This window comes from Python bivittatus, unplaced genomic scaffold (genome assembly GCF_059951505.1).
Source record: "Python bivittatus isolate LINGU-HERP-01145 unplaced genomic scaffold, Pbiv_v1 ctg000020_np1212, whole genome shotgun sequence".
NCBI classification, from domain to species: Eukaryota; Metazoa; Chordata; class Lepidosauria; order Squamata; family Pythonidae; genus Python; species Python bivittatus.
In genome coordinates, this window is record NW_028277030.1 from 118897592 (window position 1) to 118921240 (window position 23649).

The 23649-nt window shown below is 40.5% G+C and overlaps 1 protein-coding gene across 2 annotated transcripts in view; it reads left to right on the forward strand.

Annotated features, from left to right (window-relative positions):
- The first annotated feature begins 228 nt into the window (after positions 1–228).
- PRKCE (protein kinase C epsilon) overlaps positions 229–23649 on the forward strand; it is a 321985-nt gene continuing 298564 nt past the window's right edge. Inside the window, exon 1 of one of the 2 annotated variants that reach the window (XM_088147772.1) lies at positions 229–1757. In XM_088147772.1, the coding sequence (XP_088003898.1) occupies positions 1410–1757 (348 nt within the window). In that variant the 5' untranslated portion in view covers positions 229–1409. The remainder of the gene's footprint in view (positions 1758–23649) is intronic. The other variant, XM_088147775.1, reaches the window with a different exon arrangement.

A 23649-nucleotide genomic window follows, 5' to 3' on the forward strand; every position in this document is an offset into this window, starting at 1 on the left:
AGGGGGGAGAGGCGGCGGCGGCAGTGGAGGAGACGGAAGAGGGACAGCACTGTCGCGAACTGCCCAGCCCCTCCTCGCCACAGACGCCCCGAGCAGCTTTGGCCGCGCCGGAGGAAACGCTCCGGCCCGAGTTCTTGCTCAGGGAGGAGGGGGCAGCGGGGGGTCTCTGCTCCAAGTCACGATCCGGGGAAGCGGCGGCGGCGGGGAAGGCTCTTCCCTCGTCGCTGGTAGCTGTTGCTCGCCGGTGATCACTTGAAGCGTACTGCTCCCCCAACAGGCAAAACTTTCTATTCACACACAGATACACACACTGACGTCTTTTGCGCATTTCCTGCATTGGGGAGACAGACACACACCGAGCGAGCGAGCGAGCGAGCGAGCGGGCCAGCTGGGGTAGCGTTCCTCGCCCAGCATCAGGCAAGCGTAGCCCGTGGCACAAGCCAGACCAGCGGCCTTGGGGAGGGAAGGGCGGGGACCTCGGTGCCGGCGTGAGTCTTTTTTAATTGATCTTTGAAAACAACAAAAAAGAACAACCCTCCTTCCCCGAGCAGGTCGATCGGGAGCAGCTTCTCCTCATGCATTGGATTCGATCCACTGGATCCTTGGCCTTGGAGGAGGAGGAGGAGGAGGCGGAGAAGGCGAGGAAGCTCCCGCAGCAGCCGAGGCGGATGTAAGGTTCCTCGGACTGTGCGATCCCCCTCCCCTTCAGTCGGAAGGCTGTGAAGTGGGCAGGGCTGCGTGTTGGGTTCGGTGTTCCTGGGTGTTTGGTTTTTTTTCCGACCCCCTTCCCCCTCCTCTCCTCTCCTCTCCCCTCCCTCCCCTCCCCTGTTGTTCCTGCCGCCGCCGCGCCGCCGCCGCACAGGCAAGTCAGCAGCAGAGCGCGAGCGCCGGATTGCTTTCAGCGGAGGACTGCTCAAGGATTATGCTCTAAAGAGAGAAAGAAGACCGGGAGGGGGAGTCTTTCTTTAAGAAAAATAATATATACGCGCGCGTGTGTGTGTATATATGTATATGTACATCCCCGTATCCCCGCTCCGAGGATCTTTTGAATGTGCTGCGATTGCATTTCGGATTTCTGCAAGCAGGAGCGAGATCCCCCTCCCCTTCCCTTCTGCCCCCCTCTTTGTTTTTCCGTTAAAAACACACACAGGCCAATATCTCTTAAATATATGTGTGTGTGTTTGTATGCATGTGTATATACACATGTGTGTATATATGTACCTATGCCTGTATGCATTCACTGGGTGTCGCAAGAGGAAAAACTAACCAAAGCCTCAGAAAGGAGCCCCCTACATCTACCCACCCCCCACTTCACTCAAACCTGCCTTCTTATTTATTGAGAGATCTCCTAGAAACCCGCCTGGCTCCGGAGCGTGCTTAATCCCAAGGAAAAGTGAAGCCATCTAACCATGGTGGTTTTTAATGGCATGCTGAAAATTAAAATCTGCGAAGCGGTGAATCTCAAACCCACCCCTTGGTCACTAAGGCATGCGGTGGGTCCCAGGCCACAGACCTTTTTGCTGGACCCATACATTGCCCTCAATGTGGACGATTCCAGGATCGGGCAGACCTCCACCAAGCAGAAAACCAACAGCCCTGCCTGGAACGATGAATTTGTCACTGATGTTAGCAATGGCAGGAAGATTGAAATGGCCGTTTTCCATGATGCCCCCATTGGGTACGACGATTTTGTGGCGAACTGTACTATCCAGTTTGAGGACTTGCTGCAGAACGGGAGCCGGCACTTCGAGGATTGGGTGAGTGCTCAAGATGTATGTACAATAGGGGCAGGTTGTATTTTATGGCTTTGAGGTGGATGAACATTACGCCTTTGTTTGACAGATGTATCTCAGTCACACCACGTATCTTGGATGGAAGGCTTGGTGGATGCTCAAGCAGGTGGCTGAAACATGCTTGCAGATACGTGAGATATGGTGTCCCAAATCTGCCTTGTGAAAACGAAGATGTGCCTTTTTTTTTTATGTCTGAATCTTGATAGCTATGGGTTTAATTTCATGTGTCGCTCTACAGAGAATCCTCAGTGTGCACAGGTGTGCCACTGATTTAAATACCCCAAAAGACATCCAGCTAAATATTCTACTTCCTGAGCTTAAAGTAACCTGCATCTTCATCTCGGCTCTCTCAGTATGATTGGGTTTGTTGCCATTTATTTATTTGTACACCGAGTCATTCAGCTTCTAACCCACTGTAATCTGCTAGGACTTCTAGCAGTTAACAAACAAATATTCATAATGTAACTATCTCCTATAATATAAATAAAATACCCAGAAATAAATAACATCCCCCAACCAAACCTAACATCTTCCGATTATCAAGATGCCACATTTGCCCTATTTGCGTCCCAAAGCTAAGAAATCTTGTGTCACAGCAGGTCAGCTCAGCTCTTTTAAGCCCTGATGGTGAAATAAATGTGGAGGTTCTTTCTCCCTTTTGTGCCATTCATACTTAGCAGGCACTCCGAATCAAGAAAGACAAAAGGAACCCCAGAATCCTTAGGTATGGCTCTCAGATTCTGAGATACCCTTTGTTTTTGTTTTAGCCTTTAGGATGGACAGACTGAGTGTCTGAAAGCAACTTATGCTTGTGCAACACATTTAACTAGCTTTCAGGAAGTCATGATGCAACAAAATTGGGGTGGCAAACTTTATGGAACACCATATAGTGGGGTGGGACTGTACTGATAGAACATGAAAGCTGCTTTTAGGTATGAATCCCAAGAGTAAATCAATCATGGCCTTGTTTCAGATTGAACGAGCGTCTGAGCTTCTTTCAGGCCCATTTGCCCCAGAGATTCTGTATAGGGTGACATCACTTACAAGACTTGAGCTTGTGCATCCCATTTGCTTATTAACCTGGCTTTGGGTAGAAAGTAAGGAATGAACCAGCAGATCAGCACAGATCTCCGCCACCCCCAGTTACTTCTATCCACTGTGTGTGGAGTAGAGAAAGTACTAGAACCTCATCACATTTGAAACAGGCAGGCACAATGTGTGCCTAGGTGATTTTTTGCAAGGATTACACAGCATGGCTATGGACAGTTCCACAGTACTGCTTCTCACCATCTTGGGATCACTTCCGGATCTGACTACTTCACCATATTTTCTTGTCCATTTATTTCTAACTCTTTCCAATTTATTGGAAATACCAGCCAAGCTCTAAAGGATAGACAGAGAGATCTTAGAGGTCCAGTATCCTGTTCCCAGAGCTTCTCTTCCTGTATGCATTGTTTAGAACTTATCTCCTCTCCTCCCCCAGTCCAGCTGCCATAGCAAGATGCAAGTATGGTCGCGACTACTGGGGAAAATGCCTAGTTGCATTTCATTTTCACAATTCACAGGGATTTTGGGTGCAACAGAGGAATGGTGGCAAGGTAATTGGGAAGCCTTTGGAATATTTCAACGCTTTTGTTCACATTTTTTTACAATTGATCTTCCCTCACATAATATGCCATTGTATCAGTCTCTCAGATGTTTTGCAGACAACCAGACAGATGCTTATAAATAAATGCACTGAAAAACATAAATGAGAAGGGGGAGGTGCTAGCAGTTATTTTATTCCATTTTCTTGAGAGTAGGGAGGAAATGGCTTTTGTCTATCACAATTGCTAATATAGAGTGGGACACTGATCAGATGAGGGTTTTTGCACTCTCCTGTTGACCAGATGGCAGGAAAGAGGGTGAGCACCAATTAGCTCATGGTGTTCATTGCATTTGGCAGAAATGAAGATGGTTTGTGGGTCAATTTCAATGTACAGTGTTAGGGATAAGAAAGGACAAACTCTGATCGTGTGGAAGTGCAGTAGGAAAACATAAGTAAAATAGAATTGGGTATAAGAAAACAGCTGTGATATTTGATATAAACCCATTAACGGGCTGTATGCTGTAAAAAAAGCAAAGTTCTTGAAGATCGCTATAAGAATTCACTGGAAAGTAGATAAAGGCTCTGGTGTAATAATTCCTCTGTTTATTTTTTAAAATAGTTCTTTGTATTATATAAAATATGTATATCTGATCAAAATATTTTAAAACCCAGAGATAATTCCAGGGATAGAAGGGTAAGTGCAATTTTGGTCCCAATTCTTGAGAACAATTTTCCTTACTGAACTCTTATTTGAAGATTGTATTTTGGGTTCAGATGAAAGTCAGCAAACATTCAAACTGGTATGAGTGCACAAATTCTGATTTCCTGAACTTCCATAATTTTATTAAGGTAGTGGAAGGAACCTCATTCTTCAGAGCTATGGCATGTGCATACTCTTGACATGAAATATATTTGTCAGAATCTTCTAGAAGTCATTATTGGTGTGATTAATTATACGCATCTAATGCACAAACAATTTGTAGTCTTTAATTGCCTAAGAATCCTTTGCCAGGTGATCACTATTCCTATTTTACAAGTGGGGGAACTGAGGCCAAGACTAATTAAGCATGATGCTTTCTGTCATACATTGCCCTTTTTTTTTTTGGTTGAATGCTCCAGAGAGCGGTGTCTCCCATCTGGAACCCTTATATGATTTCTTACTGCTTCTTCCATCTTTTGTTCTTACCACAAAAAATTCACTAAAGGGAAAATACAGAGTAGCAGGATAACATCTTTTGATTCACAGCAGTAGTAGTGTTTTGCCTGAAAACATCCCAACAGTGACTTTTTTACACTGTAATATTACACTGTATTATTATTATCGTTGTTGTTGTATGTCATGAGGTGAGCAGAGAGTGACTGAATTTGGCTGCTCAACATCAGCCAACTCCTCTTCCGGCACCACAGTAGCTTTCCAAGCGCAGTTGCAAAGAAGTGCATTTTTATAGTCCGCATAAAGTTCCGGTAAGAAGGATACCACCAAGCATAGGTTTATAACCTCAAATGTCATGTTTCAGGCGTATTTACAAGAAAACAGATGATGCTGGGTGAGGTCATCCATGGGTTCTGGGTCAGGGATCATTAATATAGATTCTCAGGAGGCTGCAACAGTTCAGTACAGTTCAGCCTTGTGAAAGAAATTTGGGTTATTTTGTTCTCTTAGCAGACTGAGAATGGCTTTGTCAAGGTCTGAAGCAGAGGCTTTCCCCAACCATGTTACTAGATATCTATTCTTTTTAGATGGATTGAACCTAGATGTTTGTGGTTACAAAGCCTGTGTTCCCTGTACCTTGGGACCCATCACAGATGTTGCTGTTCTGCCAGATTTCCTTTTGGGTATGAGAAACTAATTCAAAGAAAAGAAAAACTCTTAACTGAGCCACAGCAATACATCCTAGAGTTCAAGCATCCAGATGACAAGGAGTCACTATTTTTTGGAGGTGATACATCAGTCCACAAACTTAAAGAAATACTTTCAGTTTGCTTTTACATGGCAGACCTGAAGGGTAAAAGAAGAAATTTAGTTGTTGAGGTTTATCTGCAGCATGTTCTCATTTCACATGAAGCACTAAGAAGCTGAGACCTGCAGGAACTTGTTTTTCAAAATGATTGGCTGCTTCAGTTTAAGCTTGTATCTCAGCCTTTAGAAATTAACTGCAGGATGGGTGGTGATGAGGAAAGCACCATATGGCCGTAAATGAGAACATTTGCTTTTGGGACCTTTGTCCAGAGGTCTCTAAACATCACATGTCTGAAGGCACATGTTGCAGCCACCTTGCTAAAACTGTTGATCTGACCAGGGACTGGATAGGAAGCAGTCTGAGAATTCAGTGTGCAGTGTCATACTTGTTCTGTGATCTGTGACGGGGGATCTGAGGCAATAGAGCTGCTTCATGGGATACCCAGAGACAAACCTGGGGCTGATTTGTATTCAGCAAGGAATTACAACCAATTCTAGCTCACCAAGATGTAAAACTGAATGATATAACATTTTGATAAGTTATATTTGTTGGTGTATGCTTAAAAAAAATGTACAACTGTATAGTATATGAACTAGAGTTTAGCAAATGCCCACCAATATTAGCCTAAAGAAGCAGAAAGCAAAGCAAATGGATTGAACTGGTTTTGAAGAAGACATGAGGATAGTTAAAACTGTTCTTCATGGGGAGCAAAAGGAGAGGAATACATGAGCTTCAACACCATATTACTAGAGTCGCCTGTTAAAATTCAAAGCGCTGCTACCATTTCCAGGTCTTGAAAGAGAAACAGTGGCTGTTTTTTCAGGTCTGTAATTGAAATAAATTATCATCATGTTTTCCTGACAGTAGCTTCCTGATTTCTTGAAAGTAAAAAATTAAGAAAAGTCAGCTATTTTTAAGCTGGGTATTCGGTGCTAGACCAATGTGTTAAAATCGGTTGAAGAAATAAATGGTGTCAACATATGTTGATATATAATATATATGAATCATTTTAAAGAAACTAGTGACATTTAAAATACTTTGCTCCATTTCTGATTCTGCCTTCCTTGGCAGATAATTATGTTGGTTGGCCATAATGATTCCTTTCACCTTTGAAAGTGATGCACTGCATATTCTGCCTGTGATTATGTCTTGCATCTGCCTATGAAACAGGTCCCCCCCCCAACCCTCCAGTAGACAAACTGTACAGCTATGTCCCATATATAAAGCATACTTAGGCCCATCTTAGCATGCATTTACTTTGTATTCATTTTCAAGTTAAAATCCACATATAGGTGATTTGAATCAAGTTACATGTACACATTAGTCAATATATAGATACTGTATATACTTTGAATTGTTATATGTATCTTTCAAATAACAAAAAATAGACTTTTAAAAAATTAGAACCACAGTTAATAAGCTTCCAAGGGCTGTTTCACTCCTCTTTTATTGTTAGGGTTTGTTTAAATGTGTATTTCTTTGTAACCACTCTTTTGACAACGTTATTGCAATAAGATTTATAGAGGAGAGCTGAGGTTCATTTGAGCAGTACTTTTACTGCATGCAGAAAGATCTTGGACCAAACCCTGGTCTCTCCTATTCTGGAAAGCTGTTGCCAGCGAATGTAAACATTGCTGAGTTAGATAGACCAGTGGAAATACTTCTTTTGTTCCTACCAAGGAGGTTCTTTTTCCATTTCAATATATATAGTAATGGAAGGTATTAGATTAAATTATTTTCTCTGTCACTTGAATCTCTGATAGGATAGCTGCTGCCCTTTAAATATATCTATTTCTTTATCTTGCAGAGCTAATAAGGTGCTGGGAAACTTCTACAAGTGCCTGATAAGTGTGGCAAGGCATCTGGGGGTGGGGTCAAAAGAGAGAGACTGAGATGCCTTGAGAAATCCATTTATCTTGTTTAGTTTACTGATTAATGTAGTGATTGGATCATTTACAACATTATTTATTGATTTTAATGATCTCTATCCCACTTTTTAGGATAACACTATTCCCTAAACTGCTTACAAGCTAAACAACTGTAAAGAAAAACACAATAAATGTTCGTTAAAAGCACAGAAAGACATTTGTAGGGCCACGACTGTGGAGCAATGGGGGACCTGGAACCAGCTTCTAAGATGTCATTGACTTGTTATTATTTATATCATTTCAATTCATATTTTGCTTTTCTTCTCATAGGCATTCAAGGTGGCTAACAGTCCCAAATGGTCAGAATTTTCCCAATCACAAATGTTCTGTTGATGCAAAGCACTGCAATCAGCAGCCTACATGGGTACATTCATTTACTATTCATCTGAATCTGTATTCCATATCCTCTGAACTGTTGATTTTACCTTCTTGCTACCCATTAATGCCCTGTTCTGTCCCTCCTTATTCAAAGTAACACATGAGATATCAAACCTGATATTTTACAGATGTGGTGGGCTTTACTTGATTGCTTCCAAAAGTTGATTTGGTTATTGCAACTGAATTGTCGATATCCAAATATAGTGATCTCATGTCTCACTGCCATATAAATAACTCAATTCCATTCTTCAATAAAATGAACATATTAGTCTCAAAGCATGTCTATTTTTTTTAATGTATCCTAGGAGAATTGTTGGAAAACTCATATATAGAATGGCATCAAAGTCCATTCTGCATATTAAAAAGAACACAGTATTCTTTGGGTCCTTCGTGTTCTCTGAGTGTAGTTGTTTTCTGCAGACCAAGGTTGGTAACATTATCAGTGCACCCCGACCGAGACTGGCAGGGCAAGATCTTATATAGAAACAACTCTCTCGTGCACTGATGATATGACCTAGCCTGGTAATGAAACATCTACAGGAAAAGAGCTAAACTCAGGGAACACAAAGAATACAACAGTCGAACACTGAGCTACATATATTCTCTACTATTGGAATGGTTTTGTTTGTTGGTGGCAATATAGTCCTTACTTGGTTAGTTGTTTCTCCTGCTTTGGTTGTCAAAGCTCATTCACCTATTTTAAGATGTGATTTGAGATAGTTGTTAATGTTTTGGGGCCGTAGACATCTTTCATTGCAAGCTGCACCATTGGCATATTTTCATCTTAGGTTTTGTTCCTGTGATCTGTATGAATTGTACATACATAAATAAATACATGTTCTTCTTGCATTTGAATATTTCCCTCCTTCCAAAAAAATCCCCCATAAACAACAACAACAAAAATGTAGGTGGTGCCACTGGTACTTTACATCTGGACTTTCCAAAAGGGGGTCACATCCTGCATATTAAAGACCAGTGATTTTTAAGATAATAGCATGTTTGTTTTTCACCTGTAGGGAGACGCTCACTGTTTTCCTCTCTGTTAGAACTGTGATGTGGATTGATTCCATGGTTACAGAGCAAGCGCTTGCAACAATACACAAATACAGTGCTAGGAATCACAATAGCACTGAGAGAACATTTATTAGAAGGCAGTTTAGGCTACAGAATATGCAGCAGTCTGCCAAGTAATGCAGCCCTTTACTGATTACCTTGGCTATTTTATATCTGTATCTCAGAGAGTATTATCGGTAGGGGTCCTTGTGTAATATGATTGTTCCTGTGTATCAGATGATTAATGGTGAGAAGAGACACAGAGCAGCGCTTAAGGGCAGCTTCCCTAATCTGGTGCCCTCCAGATGTGCTGGAACTACAGCTTCCAGCATTCTCAAAAAGCAGTTCTATAATCCTCTTTCCATGCGCATTTAGCTGGCAGGAATACTTCTGATTTCCCCATTAAATATAAGTAGCCCCTTAGAAGAAGAACAAGTGCTAAAACAGTGATTTATAGGCTAGATTGTTATGTTGAAGTGGATTTACTTTTTTAGACTTTGAATGTTACTTCTTGCTTGGAAAGTGACCCCAATAATGATGAACTATTGAGCAATGTGGTTACTGATCAGGGCCATAGTGCAGGATGGATGAGAATTGAAGATCACTTATAATGATCTCACCCGAATCATGACACAACAGTGCTGGATAATTAAGCCTACAATGTACTACTAGAATACAGGCTTGGTGTGATTTCTGTTCTCCTAACTCTTCTTTTTATTCAGATTTTTAGCCTTCCTCCAATGCAACATCGCATATTACTGCATTTGCACATACTCTGCCCTGTATCTTTTCCATATTATTTTCCTATCCACTGGAAATGGGAGGGATCCTAATCATGCTATTTTATTTTACGGATGCCATTGTATAATATGCCATGTAAACATGTGATAACTGTAGAAATTAAAATTCCAAGGCCTGCGATGTTATCTTTGAGCTTGAAGCACTAACAGCTGGCCTGATGTGCTACAGTTAAAATATTTCATATATATGTATCTAAGATGATGGAACTACACAGTTGATGCTTTGTTTATTTTTATTTAAAGGTAAGCTCTAATGCGAAAAGAAATATGCTGTCCTTGGAAACGTATACTGTAAAGCAAAAGCAAATCTGTAAGCCAGCTGATTTTTAGAAATGAAGAGAAGGTGCTTCAGAGAGGCTATGAGTGTGTAAGTTACACCTGTCAGCACCATCTTCAAAAAGGTCTCCTTTTCCTGCGTTCTCATGGCAGCCATGTGATTCCAGGAAAACATGCTTTTGAAGAAAGAGGCAGCAACTGCATGTCCACACCCACTCCAAAGCACCTTGTCACACCTGTTGGTGTCTCTTTATTTCTAATACATATTTTCAGAGATACTGCATGAGCCCAAGAAAAGGTAGAGGTGCTTTAAGGAACTACAGACTACTATGACTACTCAGTAGTAGTAGTATTCATTAAACGTGTATGCTGCCTGACTCCCAGTGACTCTGGGCGGCTTACAACAATCAAAAGAAATTACAATAAAACCAACAAAAGGAAAAAACATAAAAGATGGCCATAATGACAGACCAGATGGAATGAAGTGGGGGTCTCTCTCTCCCTTGCCAATGAAGAGCCTTGGGTGAAGAGCCAGGTCTTCCTGGCTTTTCTAAACAACAACAGAATGGGGACTATCTGGATCTCGGGGGGAACCTCATTCCAGAGGGCAGGTCAAAGGAACCTGGAGTGCACCAATCCTGCAAGATTGAACTGGCCAGGCAGATGCTATGGGAGACAGGCCCTGTGCCATGAAGGGCTTTATAAATAATGACCAGCACCTTGAATTGCACCTGGAAGCAAACTGGCAACCAGTGCAGCTCGCAAAGCCATATACACACCCAAGCCGCTTGGGTCCCACTGAATGTATTAATGACATGTTACATGTTTTCCATTTATACAATGGAGCTGTTATTAATATCTTTTATTTTTAAGCTTTGCAGTACCTTAAGCCATATCAGTAACAAGGCTGTGTAGACTTCAGAAATGGTTTGAAAGTCGTGCTTTGGACCTGTCATAAGCACAGCATCTCTCTGCCATTCATTAAAGCAGCCTTGCTGTTTTAGGTTTCCATACCAGCTGGCGTTAAGAATTCGACTCCTTAAGGCAGCCTCATCTTCTGTTAGTCTTGCACAGAAGCTTGAAAAAAGACTGGGTACTTTAATGAATAGCATTAAAGTACCTGGTGCTCTGCTCACGTGAGACCAAATATTTTTTCTGAATCATTTTCAGTCATCATAAAATAATTTCAGCAATGATTACTATCCATAATAATTGCTATATAGAGATATTTTTCAGAAAGAGGAATACATGGGATTGTTACAATAAAACTGTGGAGCAGTTTTAAAACAGATATTTATTATAGCTCCAGCCTAGTCATACGTGAGTTTTCCAGTGATTTCCCAGCCAGGGGACAGGTCAAGCTGATGTCTGCTTAGCTTCATCACTGTTGCAGGCTCAGATATTTCTTTTGCCAAAAGAGGGAGTTTAAATAACACAGAAATAATACAGCATATCTTTGTATACACTGAAGTTTTGCTTTCATAGTTGAATCGCTATGGCTTGCCTCTTCATCTTAGAGCTGGGGATAGTCAGAAAATGGTTCCCAGAAGGGGAGTCATGGATTACAGTTAATTTGAGGTACAGGCTCTTCAAAAGGTTAGTCATTATAATGGACTGACACGTCCATATGCTGTACCCTGAAGAAATGGAAATCTGTTCTGATTCTCCCACTCTGTTTCAGGATTTAGGGATTGGCCAAATCCAGTGCTTATCCCTAATTGTTTTCCATTAGAAAATGAAAGACACATTTTATATGTTCTGGCCAAAGCTAGAATTTTATAAGCTGGGGATAACAATTTTTTTAAAAAAATCAAATAAAAAGAGAACTAATTAGAAAAATGGTATAATCATTTAGAAAGTATTACCTAATTAGGAACTATTAATAGTACTGATACGGTATCTTAAATATTTGAAAGCTGCATATCAGTGTTGCAATATATTCCAAAGAAAATGGACCCTACATTCTGAACATCTGGAAGGCACCAGACTGGGAAAGGCCCAACTTTTCTGAATGTGGTTGCTACAGGGTGGCTTATTTATGAAATGTTTTGAAGATTAAAAAAAAAAAGAGATCACCCCTACGAATTCTACAAATGCTAACTATTATCCCCTAATTATCCATCAATCTGATTAATTTATTATTCAGAGGAACAGTTGGCACCGTTTCACTATACTTACTGTAATTTTTGGAGAACCAAGATTTTATTTATTTATTTATTTATTTATTTATTTATTTATTTATTTATTTATTTAGTAGACTTGTCCCTGCCCATTTCCCCACAATGGGGGACTCTGGGTGGTTTACATCAAGTTAAAACCATAAATACATAATTAAAAGTTATAAAAAGAACCACACTTACACAGGTAGAAAAAAGATAAAAAATCCAAGAGGCCGATGGAGGCCACACCAGGCCACTAAGGGGCTAGCCAACCCCATTTCTGACAACCTCCCTCCCTGCCCCAGGCCAGATGGCAGAGCCAAGTCTTCAAATCCCTCCGAAAGGCCGGGAGTGAGGGGGCCTGTCTCACCTCTGGGGGCAAGATGTTCCAAAGGGCGGGGGCTACAGCAGAGAAGGCCCGCCTTCTGGACCCTGCTAATCGGAGTTCTTTTGCCGAGGGGGTCCGGAGCATGCCTTCTCTGTGAGATTGGGTGGGACAGGTTGACATCGTGAGGGCGAGGCGGTCCCTCAAGTAGCCTGGCCCCATGCCATGTAGGGCTTTAAAGGTGATAACCAACACCTTGAATTGGACCCGGAAGCAAACTGGTACCCAATGCAGTTCACGGAGCAAAGGTGTTATATGGGTCCTTCAGACCCCAAAAATTGCTCGCGCGGCTGCATTCTGGACCAGCTGAAGCTTCCGGATACTCTTCAAGGGTAGCCCCATATAGAGCGCATTGCAGTAGTCTATCATTATCATAGGCGCAGCCATGATGATGAACTGGACTGGGCCAGTGGGAAAATGAATCACCTCCCTCCCCCAAATCCCGCTGATCCCAAAGTGTTGCAAGAAAGAAAACCCAGATTCACACATTTGTTGCAGGTTCTAGAAGAGCGATTTGCCACTTAATTCCATTGGCAAATTGTAGCCCCAAATTTCATTGTTGCAATCAGGAGAGTAGGACCAACTTATCCATTAGGTACAACAGGCACAGTGTCTAGGGCCCACTGAAATGTTTTAATTTTTTTTTTAAATCAGAAAGAATAAAAATGAAGTAGAGGTTATTTATTTTTGTGCCTTTTAATAATTATTTATTTATTTTGTGCCTTTTAATAAAGAGTGGGTAAGAAATGCACAAAGTTTGAACATCACACTGATGATATTTGTAAATTAGATAGCATGAATACTAAAATTGAGTACAGTTTACAATTTAGTACACAACTGACATTAATTGGGAACAACTGATTATTATTGCAAAAATAATACCTATATTATTTACTATTCCCTTGTTCTCTGTAAATGCTAGTGACTTGGGTTGATGTGGCTCAGCTGCTGTGCATTTTAACTTTTATAATGCTTAAAATTGTTTTATTTTATTTTAACTCTGTTCACTGCCCAGAACCATTTGTTGAGATGGATGGCCATATGAATTGGATAAATAAATAATAAAGAAAGAAAAATATGAAGAAAATATTGAAAATCATATAAAATATAATTTTTAAGACTATTGTTTTTATGGTGGGAGGAGCCCGCAAAGGCAAAAGTGCCTAGAGCAATGTTTCTCAACTTTAGCAATTTTAAGATATGTGGACTTCAACTCCCAGAATTCCCCAGTCAGCATGGGGAATTCCGGGAGTTGAAGTCCACGGTTTCCAAGGTTGAGAAACACTGGCCTAGAGCCAAGGAAAGTAATAATGCAGCCCTCCAGGAGGGGACTCTCAGCCACAGAAGAGTGGCTCAGAGACCACCTGAGGACCGCCTAATTTAGAATACTGTCCCCCATCCGGTCCTCACCCTTTAAGCAGTCTTAATTGGAATGTTCTGTTTTACTGAATAGTGTGATTATTTCGTGGACAGTGAGTGGATCTTGATACTCTCACACCTGCTTGTTCATTTGCCTTCTCTTAAGTCCAGCCTGCACTACCACCCACAAAGAAAGAGCATGGCCAAGAGAAGCCGCTGCATCTTCTCACTGCTGTGGTTATTAAATAGCTTTGAGAGGGCATCTGAACAGTTGGCAGCAGGGAGAGAGAACAGAAGGAAGAGTAGGCTGTTCTGCTTGGCAGCAGACTTCTTCAGTGGGCCTAAGGCCAATTTTTAACACCATCAACTGAGATAGATAGATAGATAGATAGATAGATAGATAGATAGATAGATAGATAGATAGATAGATAGATAGATAGATAGGATGGACAGATGGACAGACAGACAGACAGACAGCAAAAGTCCAGCCCTGTAAACAATGTATTATACGAGTTACTTTAAATGTTAGAATTGGTTGCCATTTTTTTCTAAACACTTCCTTACCTGTTTGATGCATAGCCTTTGAACATTCCTAAGTATGGTAAAATCTTCTCTGAAAAAAATAATAAAACGTATTATGATTGACCTATGGGGTCAGATTTTTGGTACACCCTCTGTGTGTGTGTGTGTATTTATTTGTTTATTTATTTATTTATGGGTCCTCTGTAGAAGGAAGGGGGAGCTTCTGCAATGCAAACACATTGCTTGCTCCAATTAAAGTGAGATATCACAGGTTTTCAGAGTACATTCCTCTGGTTTCTGTGCAAGAATGCAATAAAGCTTCCCTTAAGCTTTATATGCTGCTCTGATTTTAAACTCTATAAAAACAAGGAGCTTTCCAAACTTGGAATATTTGGGAGAGAAGATGGAGGAAGGGAAGAGAGTTAGCTAAGATTTGTTTGAGAACCGTGACCCCCTCCCCCTTTTGTAGCTGTTTGCCACATTCTTGCTGGCTCCAAAGACAATCAGCCGGGCTCTATCCCTTCAATCTGTGGCCTGTTTTCCTCTGTCTGGTTTATTTAGTGATAGGGTAGGGATTGCTCAACCCCATTTCTTTGCGCTGAAAACTTATATGATATGCTGCATGAACAAATGATGGTCATGTCCTAAACTTAGGGGTGCCAGATCTGGTCTGCAAACTTCTGGATAACTATTAGAAGGCAACAAAGAGAAACACAACTAATTTTTTGCTACTATCTAATGGTCATCCAGATTTTGCAGCGCAGACCTGATAACTCTAGGTTACATTACTTACGACAGCTACTGTTGATTAACCATTTTGATCAGCACAAGAGCAAATTAAGGTACTCTTCCCCAATCTGGGACCCTCCAGAGATGTTAGGATTACGAGTCCCAGAATTCTCAGCCAGCATCTCGATGGGGATTTGTGGGAGTTGCAGCTCCATCATCTCCAGAAAGTGCCAAATTGGAGAAGGGCAAAATAAGTTCTCTGTGTTTTAAGGAGTGAAGTGAGGTGAAGGTCCAGTCTGTCAGGATGTCACTCTGAATGAGAGATGCTTGTGGCACTTGTTCACTTCTCTGTGAAGTGTTGTGTGTGTGTTTGTGTGAGTGAATTAGAATTGCGCTTCTCCAAACTTTAAAACCCAATGCTTCTGAGCACCACAGTTTCAAATTGTACATTGAAGTAGTTATTTTGAGGAGGAACAACATTTTTAAATACATATTTTGAGAGTATTAACAATGCAGATTAATATGGGATCAGAACAGAAAGGATTTAAGGATAAAACATGCAAAAGTAACATGGATGGGAGATAACATTGTTTACCCAATAAGGTATATTTGAGCTCTGAACTTATTACTTTATTTATATGGCAATGTGTATTACTTCATTTATTTTGAAATTTGGTAAGCCAGCTGTGTGCAGGGACCTGCACTTCATTCTCTTCAGCCCATCCCTGGACTTTTGCCATGAAGTTCTACCCTGAGAGCATCACTGGATTCAGTTGAATAGAGGCTAACGTAATTTGAGGAGGTACAGTTGGCAGAACACTTGGAGGCCTTCTGTATGGGCAGCATCTTCATGCACAGAAGGTAGGATTTGATAGGATTTTCTCCCACAACCTATGAAATTCTTATGTATCAAAGCCCCCCCCCCCCCAAGAAAACAGCTTGGGAAAGATCAGGGAAACAGTAATATAAGAGGCCCCACATATTCTTTTTTCACTTTGGGGTTCTTCACACCACATATTCCCCCACTAGGTAGGGTGTTTTTAAAAAGTCAAAATGGCAACCCTGCCCCTTTTTACATATGTTGTGCCAAGCTTTCCCATGTCCCTGCAGGATTTTAACTTGCAGAGATTTTGTGGAGGTCCTAGAGAAGTTTTTCATTTTTCACTGTTTTAAATCTTAACCAACCATGACCATTTTTTTTTGTTCTGGCATTTTGTGTGTGTGTGTGTGTGTGGGATAAATGAGAATGGATAAAGCAGAGGTTTTAATAATACATCCTATACCTGAGAAACAGTTTCCTGCTGTCTTAAAACATTTATTTTTGTTAATGGTTTTAGGATTTTGCTGTATTGTCCTTTTAGTATTTCTTTTTTGAGCTGTGTACCTTTTGAACCATATGTCAGGATGCTGTCTTTACAAATAAAATAAGGGGCATTTCCTGCCAAGTAAGCATGGCTAGGAACAAGCCCTGCTCACCAAAGTGAGGAGAGGTTACTTGGCACAGAGTAACCCACTGGTTTGAAAATAAAGTATCGTATCTGGTTCCTTTCTCTTTAAGAGAGGTTGAATTGGCAAAATTCAGCAGATGAAGTTTTCCTATCATGGCCCTAAGGCTAAGCTCCTTCTGTGTGCTCTCCATCAAAACTGCTTTTAAAGTTATAAACAAAGAAACTGCTTGAATGGGGTGCATAGCATTTGAAAGACTTGCCTGTTCCTTGTATCCTTCGCCTTTCATATGATCTTCAGAAGGTGTTCTAAGCTGAGAAAAATCTGAGAGATTCATTTGCCCCCTGTTAGATTCTCCTTTCAGTTCTGGGCAAAATGAACTTGACAGATCCAATGTTAATCCTACTGTCTCCATACTGTTTCTTGTGCCTTATAGCTTGCATTTATTTGTTTTATTATTTTTGTAAACATCTTGGAGAACATAACTATAATATTGATAATAAATAAAAATACAACATTTGAGCCATTGCAAGACACTCTGGTCTTGAACCTCCATATCTCCACCCTTACCTACTTTCTAAGAAACATATAAAAGGGTATAATATAGCTTAGGCCAAGCTAAAACAAGTCTAGGATTTTCAGATTTCAAAATGTCACCTATATATTCCTCCCAATAATGAGTACAGCTAGGGTTGTTGGATTTCAGCTGTAAAAACCTGGACAACAACTGGACAGCAGCAAAGAGATACAGTAGTCTCTTTCCTGTCATCTAGTGGTCATCTTGATTTTTGCAACCCAGATTAATCAGCCCTAGCTATACCCTTTAGAGCAGCTTCACACCATACTGAGGGCTGGTATATACTGTATGTGCCAACAGAACCCCAAGTTCAGAATTATTATGCAGCCAAGAGGATGAAACTGATAAATAGGCAAGTATTAAGATCCTTGGAAGAATCTCAAGATTTGCAGAAGTACAGTTTGCAGAGGAGTTGGGCAGCCTATACATTTAATAAATAAAGGAGAACTAAGGAAGCAACTCTTCTCCAAATAGCCCAGAGAAGACTAAGCTTGCTTGATGGCTTCAGAATTTGTGAGGATGGAAGGAAATGGAATGAAATACCTTTAAAAACGCTTGAAGGGTAGCTATTGGTCCACTTGAATAGAAAAATGCCATGCTCCAACATTGGTTTGCAGAATCTGCTTTTCAGTGCTCTTTTATTGATTCACCCAACGCCTTTTTATATTGCCTAAATTAAACTTTTCACTGAGAATAAAAGGCCCTCACTGTACAACAGACTTGATAAAATGGGGGTAAAGGTAAAGATGAAGTACATTCATTGGCGAATATAGCAATACCTCTTGAAAAGAATGTGGTGCAGCCAGTAGTGTTGTTATGTTGTAACTCTAAAGGTTAATTCAGCACCTGCCTTACATCTCCTTGAATTCTGCAATTACTCACTGAGGCTGACAGAGCCAAGAGTTCTTTTTAAGTAGAAGACCAGAATTAAATTGCCATCATTTTAGTGCCGGTCAACTGACACATTAACTTCTTCTGTTCAGTATGGTCTATTGGTAACAGATTTAGGAGTGCATTTCCTTTTCAATTATTCTGTTCTCTTTTTATGCATTTAGTTTAATATATAGGGCCATGCTTTCAAAATCTGTTGCTGTTAAAGAGTTAGGTCAATGATAGGGCTACCAGATTTGGACTCCAAAAATCTGGACAACTACTAGAAAGCAATGAAGTGTTAGATTTTTCTGTATCTCTGCTGCCTCCCAATGATACTCTGGATTTTTGCAAGCCAGATCTAGTGGTGTGGTGTAGCAACAGGCTAAACATCCAGGAGAATATATACCTGGGTCTGTCAACTATCATGAATCAAAGCAGCTCATACCTAGCCCATTTAGGATAGAGGCAAATTGCCAAAATAGAGAACAGAGGAGGTGCATCAAAGACTTTGGAGGCATATAAGGCAAGAAATAAAAGCAACTGTGGCAAGGTGCGGAAATAAAAATATTAACATGACTTAGAGCCAAATTGACTTGGAACTTTTATAGGGACTGCCTGACTTGTTATTTCCTATTGGCAACTTGATGCATTTTATACTCTTGATATCTAAGACACTTCTTTATCATTCTCTGCCCCCACTTCCACAACATTTCTCTGGTTCAGAACATGCTCTGGTCTTATGACCTGACTCAGATCTTATGGCTAGAGAGGGAAGATTAATACAGGAGCCAAGGACTTATAGACATAGCTCTTTATTTGTAGTGCTGGGTTACACAAATTTGAAATGTGTAAAGTTTGAAACACCCTACTGTGAGTTTTAAATAGGTCCTGATCTTACTGCAAATGCTCCTATAGCATTCTGCTGTTTCAGAAGTACTCAGAGCTCAAAACAGCATCAGAATACTTTCAGTAAGGTCAGACTGATTACATTAAAAACATGTTGCATACCTCCATGCAGTTGAATTGAGAAAGACTAATGAAGTAGAGCTCCTGATCAGTGTTCCTATCAGCCACACATTTGTCTGAAATTCTCCATGTCTGTTCCATCCCATTTTTCTGTTCCCACCTACTCCCTCTGCCCGCTTTGTAGCCATGAAGTGCACATAGTCCCTCTGAGTCTCTTTCCTATTGAGGATTCTCCTTTACTTCTGCAAAATTTGGGGTGAATCAAACAATTTTGATGCTTCATTCTCCAATAGTCCTGCTTTGGCTATAATCCTGTTGGCCTTCAGCATCTTAAATCACTATTAAAAGGAGATAGAAGCCAATAGGGAGGCAAGCTGGAAGTTGGATGGAGTCTAATAAATTCTGCCACAATAAATAAGGAAGATATCATTCAGAATTTCTATATCTCTTTTAAGACTTTGCCCTTTAAACACAGGTTCTAACCCATGTCAGAAAAGTACAGATTGCAGCTTTTAATTGGTGCTGTAGAAAAAGTGCCTCATACAATGTACAGTTAAAGCCTAAAAACGTATGTATTTTTTTGTAAAATACAATCCATATAAAAGATGCAAAGCAGAGGAGGATGAACACAGAAGTCAGTAAAAATTCATCAGAGCCGTAAAAATAATTCTAAAACAGATAGAGAGCAAGTTTAATTTTTGGACAAATAGCAGGGCCTTTGTCTGTTGCCAAAAAGGCAAGGTGGGTTCCAGGCAGATTTCTCTGGGAAGGAGGTCCAAAAGCGAGACAGGATGACTAAACAAGTTATTTTCCAAGTCTTAGCCCCTGCTTAATCTCAAGCATTGGAATGGACCCAGAAGAATTCGTGCAAGTTCATATGAAGAAGGGTGGTCATGCTATATCCCATGCATTTCACAGTTAGTTTGCTTCAGAATTATGGTGAGTAAAATACAGTACCATCAAAAAGTGCTCACAGTTAACATTTACATCATTATAAATTATTTTACATTGTGGAAAACTTGATACAGTGCTATATAAATATATCCTTTTTCTTTCTCTGTATACATGCATGCTATTCCTTTTTATCTAGTTTTGAAATATGTTGAGCGCATGATGTGTCATAATAAATTATCTCTGTATCTTGAGTGTTACTGTGATGTCTGCTTGCCTCTTTGGATTCCTCCTGACTCTTTGGCAGAATCCCTTTCTTTTCCCGTGTTGCCCGGGTTCCACAACAGTTGTGACTGACTTATCTTAGCAATCACGGCTGCATATATTCTTGAAAGGAAGTTATTTTCAATTGTAGTTCATTTCTGGCATCATGAAGAGTGCCCCTTCCCTGCTAATGGCTGCATCTCCTTCGCAGTGTTGTTTTTTCCCCCCACATGATGATCATGATTGTAAGCTCTAGACCAAGGTGTGCACCACTTTAATCAGGTAATCAAAAACTGCAGTATAGGCATGGAAGTGATATGGTGACACCACAGTTTTTGGAGAGGGGGGAGGGTTTTTTTTTTCCCATGCAGAGCCAAAAAAGAAGGCTTATACACTATTTTGGTTATGTGCTCAAAATGGCTGTGGCATCACTTTTGGAGGGTTTACTGCCACAGTGTCATAGTGTGATTTCTGTGGAGTTTTGATGGCTGCAAAATGAGAGCCAGCATGGAGTAATGGTTAAGGTGCTGGACTAAAAACCAGGAGACAGTAAGTTGTAGTGCTCCCCTAAGCATGGAAGCTGTCTGGGTGACTTTGGGCCAGTCATTCTCTCTCAGCCCAACCCATCTCACAAAGTTGTCATTGTGGGGAAAATAGGAGGAAGGGAGCATTATGAACACTGCCTTGGGGTGTACAAAATAAAGGCAGTACATAAATCTAATAAATAAAATGGGCTGTGGGTTCTGCACACATTGCCTTATGGCTGTAAGCTATCCATCTTTGTGAGAGACATACGCACCATCTGCTGTAGATCTTCCTTTGAGGTCATACATTTTTTTCTTACTCCAATAAGTACCTTCTGTGCACCTAACCATAAATTAGATCTCTGCAAATTGCTCGGAGAGCTGCTTTGCCAGCTATCCAATGAAATATCTTCTGCACAAATAAACCAGAGAAGTAATAATTAAAAACAAATCCATAAAAATTCAGCAGAATGAACTAAACTGCCCTCAAGGCTAACTTAGATTACATGCTGAAATGTCCAGGCAATTAAACAGGTCTTTGCCCAATAGCAAAACATCAGTAACATTGGCCAGCAAAGGGCACAACCTGGTGTTGGTACAAACAAAAGTGATAAAAAAGCAACAGAAGGGATATTACAGGAAGGTATTTTGGATGCAAGAGTTTTCTATTGCCTTCTGTATTCCCATTGCTTAATTGTGCTGTTCCAAATGCTGCAGTTCCTGAGTTCTAGGACTGTAGGCTAGAGCAAAGGTGAGAACCTGCAGTCTTCCAGATGCTTAGACTTCTTCAGTGATGACTAAGATAGATGGGAATAGGATTTGACATAAGTGATAAATTACAACTTTTTCAATCCTAGTCTAAATTAAAGATTTAATTAGTGCTTAAATTTAAGGCTGGCCAGTCCATGACCCCAAATTCATATATATCCTGCAGACCTGGTTTATGTAGGCCCCAGATTTCCTTCCAATTATGCTGCCAAAATTCAAGGGTATAGTGTTGAAGATCAGCAGCTCCATTTCTCATTGTTTAAAAGCTGGAAGTACATAACACCCATAGAGTTATTCTTCAAATAACATTCACATAAAAAAGAAGCACCCCAAGATACATTTTGGGAGGAAAAAGATCTTGATCTTTTCCCTCTTTACACTATTATTTTGCCAATTGACCCCCCCCCCAAAACACATGAACTAAAAGGTTGTCCATCCTTGCCTAAACTGTTCAAGTACAAAAGTTATTATAAAACCTTGAATATATGTTACCCTTTTGGTCAGCTGTACTAGCTCAATAATTAGAGACAGTGAAGCCAGAACCGTACTTAGTTTTATAAACTGAATTATACAACTGCATCAGGGCATTTTGATATAGATAGGATGAGTTTACACATCATGCAAACTATAAACTATTATTATTAATGCAATAGCTAAGCGTTCACACAGTGCTTCAAGCCATAAACAAACCACATTACAGTTCAAGCACGTTGCATGAACCCAGACACACTTTTCCTTTCAAACTTTTTCCAAGTAATCCTGAGCTATTTTCAGAACTGCTTCATTGCACACCAAGTTTCTTTTAAATATCTGGCCCTTGGAATGAAGGCCCATGGATTTCACATTCTTTGTGTATGTCCTGGATGTGAGAGACATCCAATAAGATGATTTGTGGCTTAGATGGCTAGTTGGTTTGCTCTTTTGTACACTACACCTTTAAAGCCCTTCATGGCTTAGGACTTGGTTACTTGACGGATCTTCTCTCCCCAGTTGTTTCCACAAGTCTGATCTGGTCAGGCAGATGGGCCTGATTCGGGTCTTGTCAGCCAAGGAATGCTGGGTGGTGGGGCCTAGAAGATGTGCCTTTTCTGCCATAGCACCCTTATGGAACATTCTCCCTCCAGAGATCAGGATGGCCCCAGCTCTGCTGGCCTTTTGTAAGGCCCTAAAGACCTGATTCTGCACCTGAGCCTGGGGCCCCAGTATATGCAGGGACCTGCTTTTTGATTGTGTTAGTGATTTGGGTTGTTGTTTCTTGACTGCCTGTATTTTAATGTTTATAATGTTTGTTATAGTTTTTATTCTGTTTTAATTCTGTTACTTCCCAGAGTTACTTGTTGAGATGGGTAGCTATATAAATTGGATGGATGGATGGATGGATGGATGGAGTAGATAAAATAGATAGATAGATAGATAGATAGATAGATAGATAGATAGATAGATAGATAGATAGATAGATAAACAGCAGGGGCGTTGAGCTAATTCAGTCTCTTGACCAATACTGTGTGCCTTTAGGGTAGTCTTCCCCAGTCTTCAGCCCTGCAGATATTATACTTCAGCTCCCATTATCCCCAACCAGCATGAACAAAGACCATGCCTGCTGGGGATCAGGGGCTTTGAAGTTCAAATCATCATATTGAAGATTACTTTGGGCATCTTCCTGCATGCATGTGCTATATACCCATCAAATGTCTGCTGAAAAATAACCAGACCTCAGATAGGATGATAGGAAACTTCTTTATGCCAGATTGTAGTCTTGGTTCATCTAATCCACTTTAGTTCCTCCAGACCCTCAGGCAGAGATCCTTCATATCACCAGCTGGTTATGATTCTTTTCACTACAGACACCAGGGATTAAACCTGAGACCTTCAGTATACAAAGCAGGTGCCTTGCTACTGAGTCCAAAGAGGACTGATAATTGGAACATGTGGCCATCATCATAAAGTACAGTGTTGTATCAGGAGTGCAGGGCACCTTGCATATTAATACATTCAGAGGCAACGAGAACAGGAGATTTTGCAGTGTTCAGGTATTAATATGGAATATATTCTTATCCTAGTATAGGTCATCATTATGTACACATTTTACATCTCAAGCTGTATTCAGTTGCAGCATTGATGTCGGTGCGTTTATCATTGTGCAGTCATAAGCTGAATGAAATAGCTGGAGCTGGAATGTATTATAGATTTCTGTCTGAAACCTGCCTCATCTGGAATCCTGACCTTTCCAAATAACACCACTGCACTACAGATTTCAAGTTTTGGAAGGCCTTTGGGCTAGAGAATTTTGTTTGATCTACATTTTTTAAGCAAATTGACTGAATTTGCAGTCCCTGGATTTATACATGGATCAAAACACAATTATCCTTTGGGCTGTACATTCTGTGAGTTTTGTAGCACAGTTCTTGG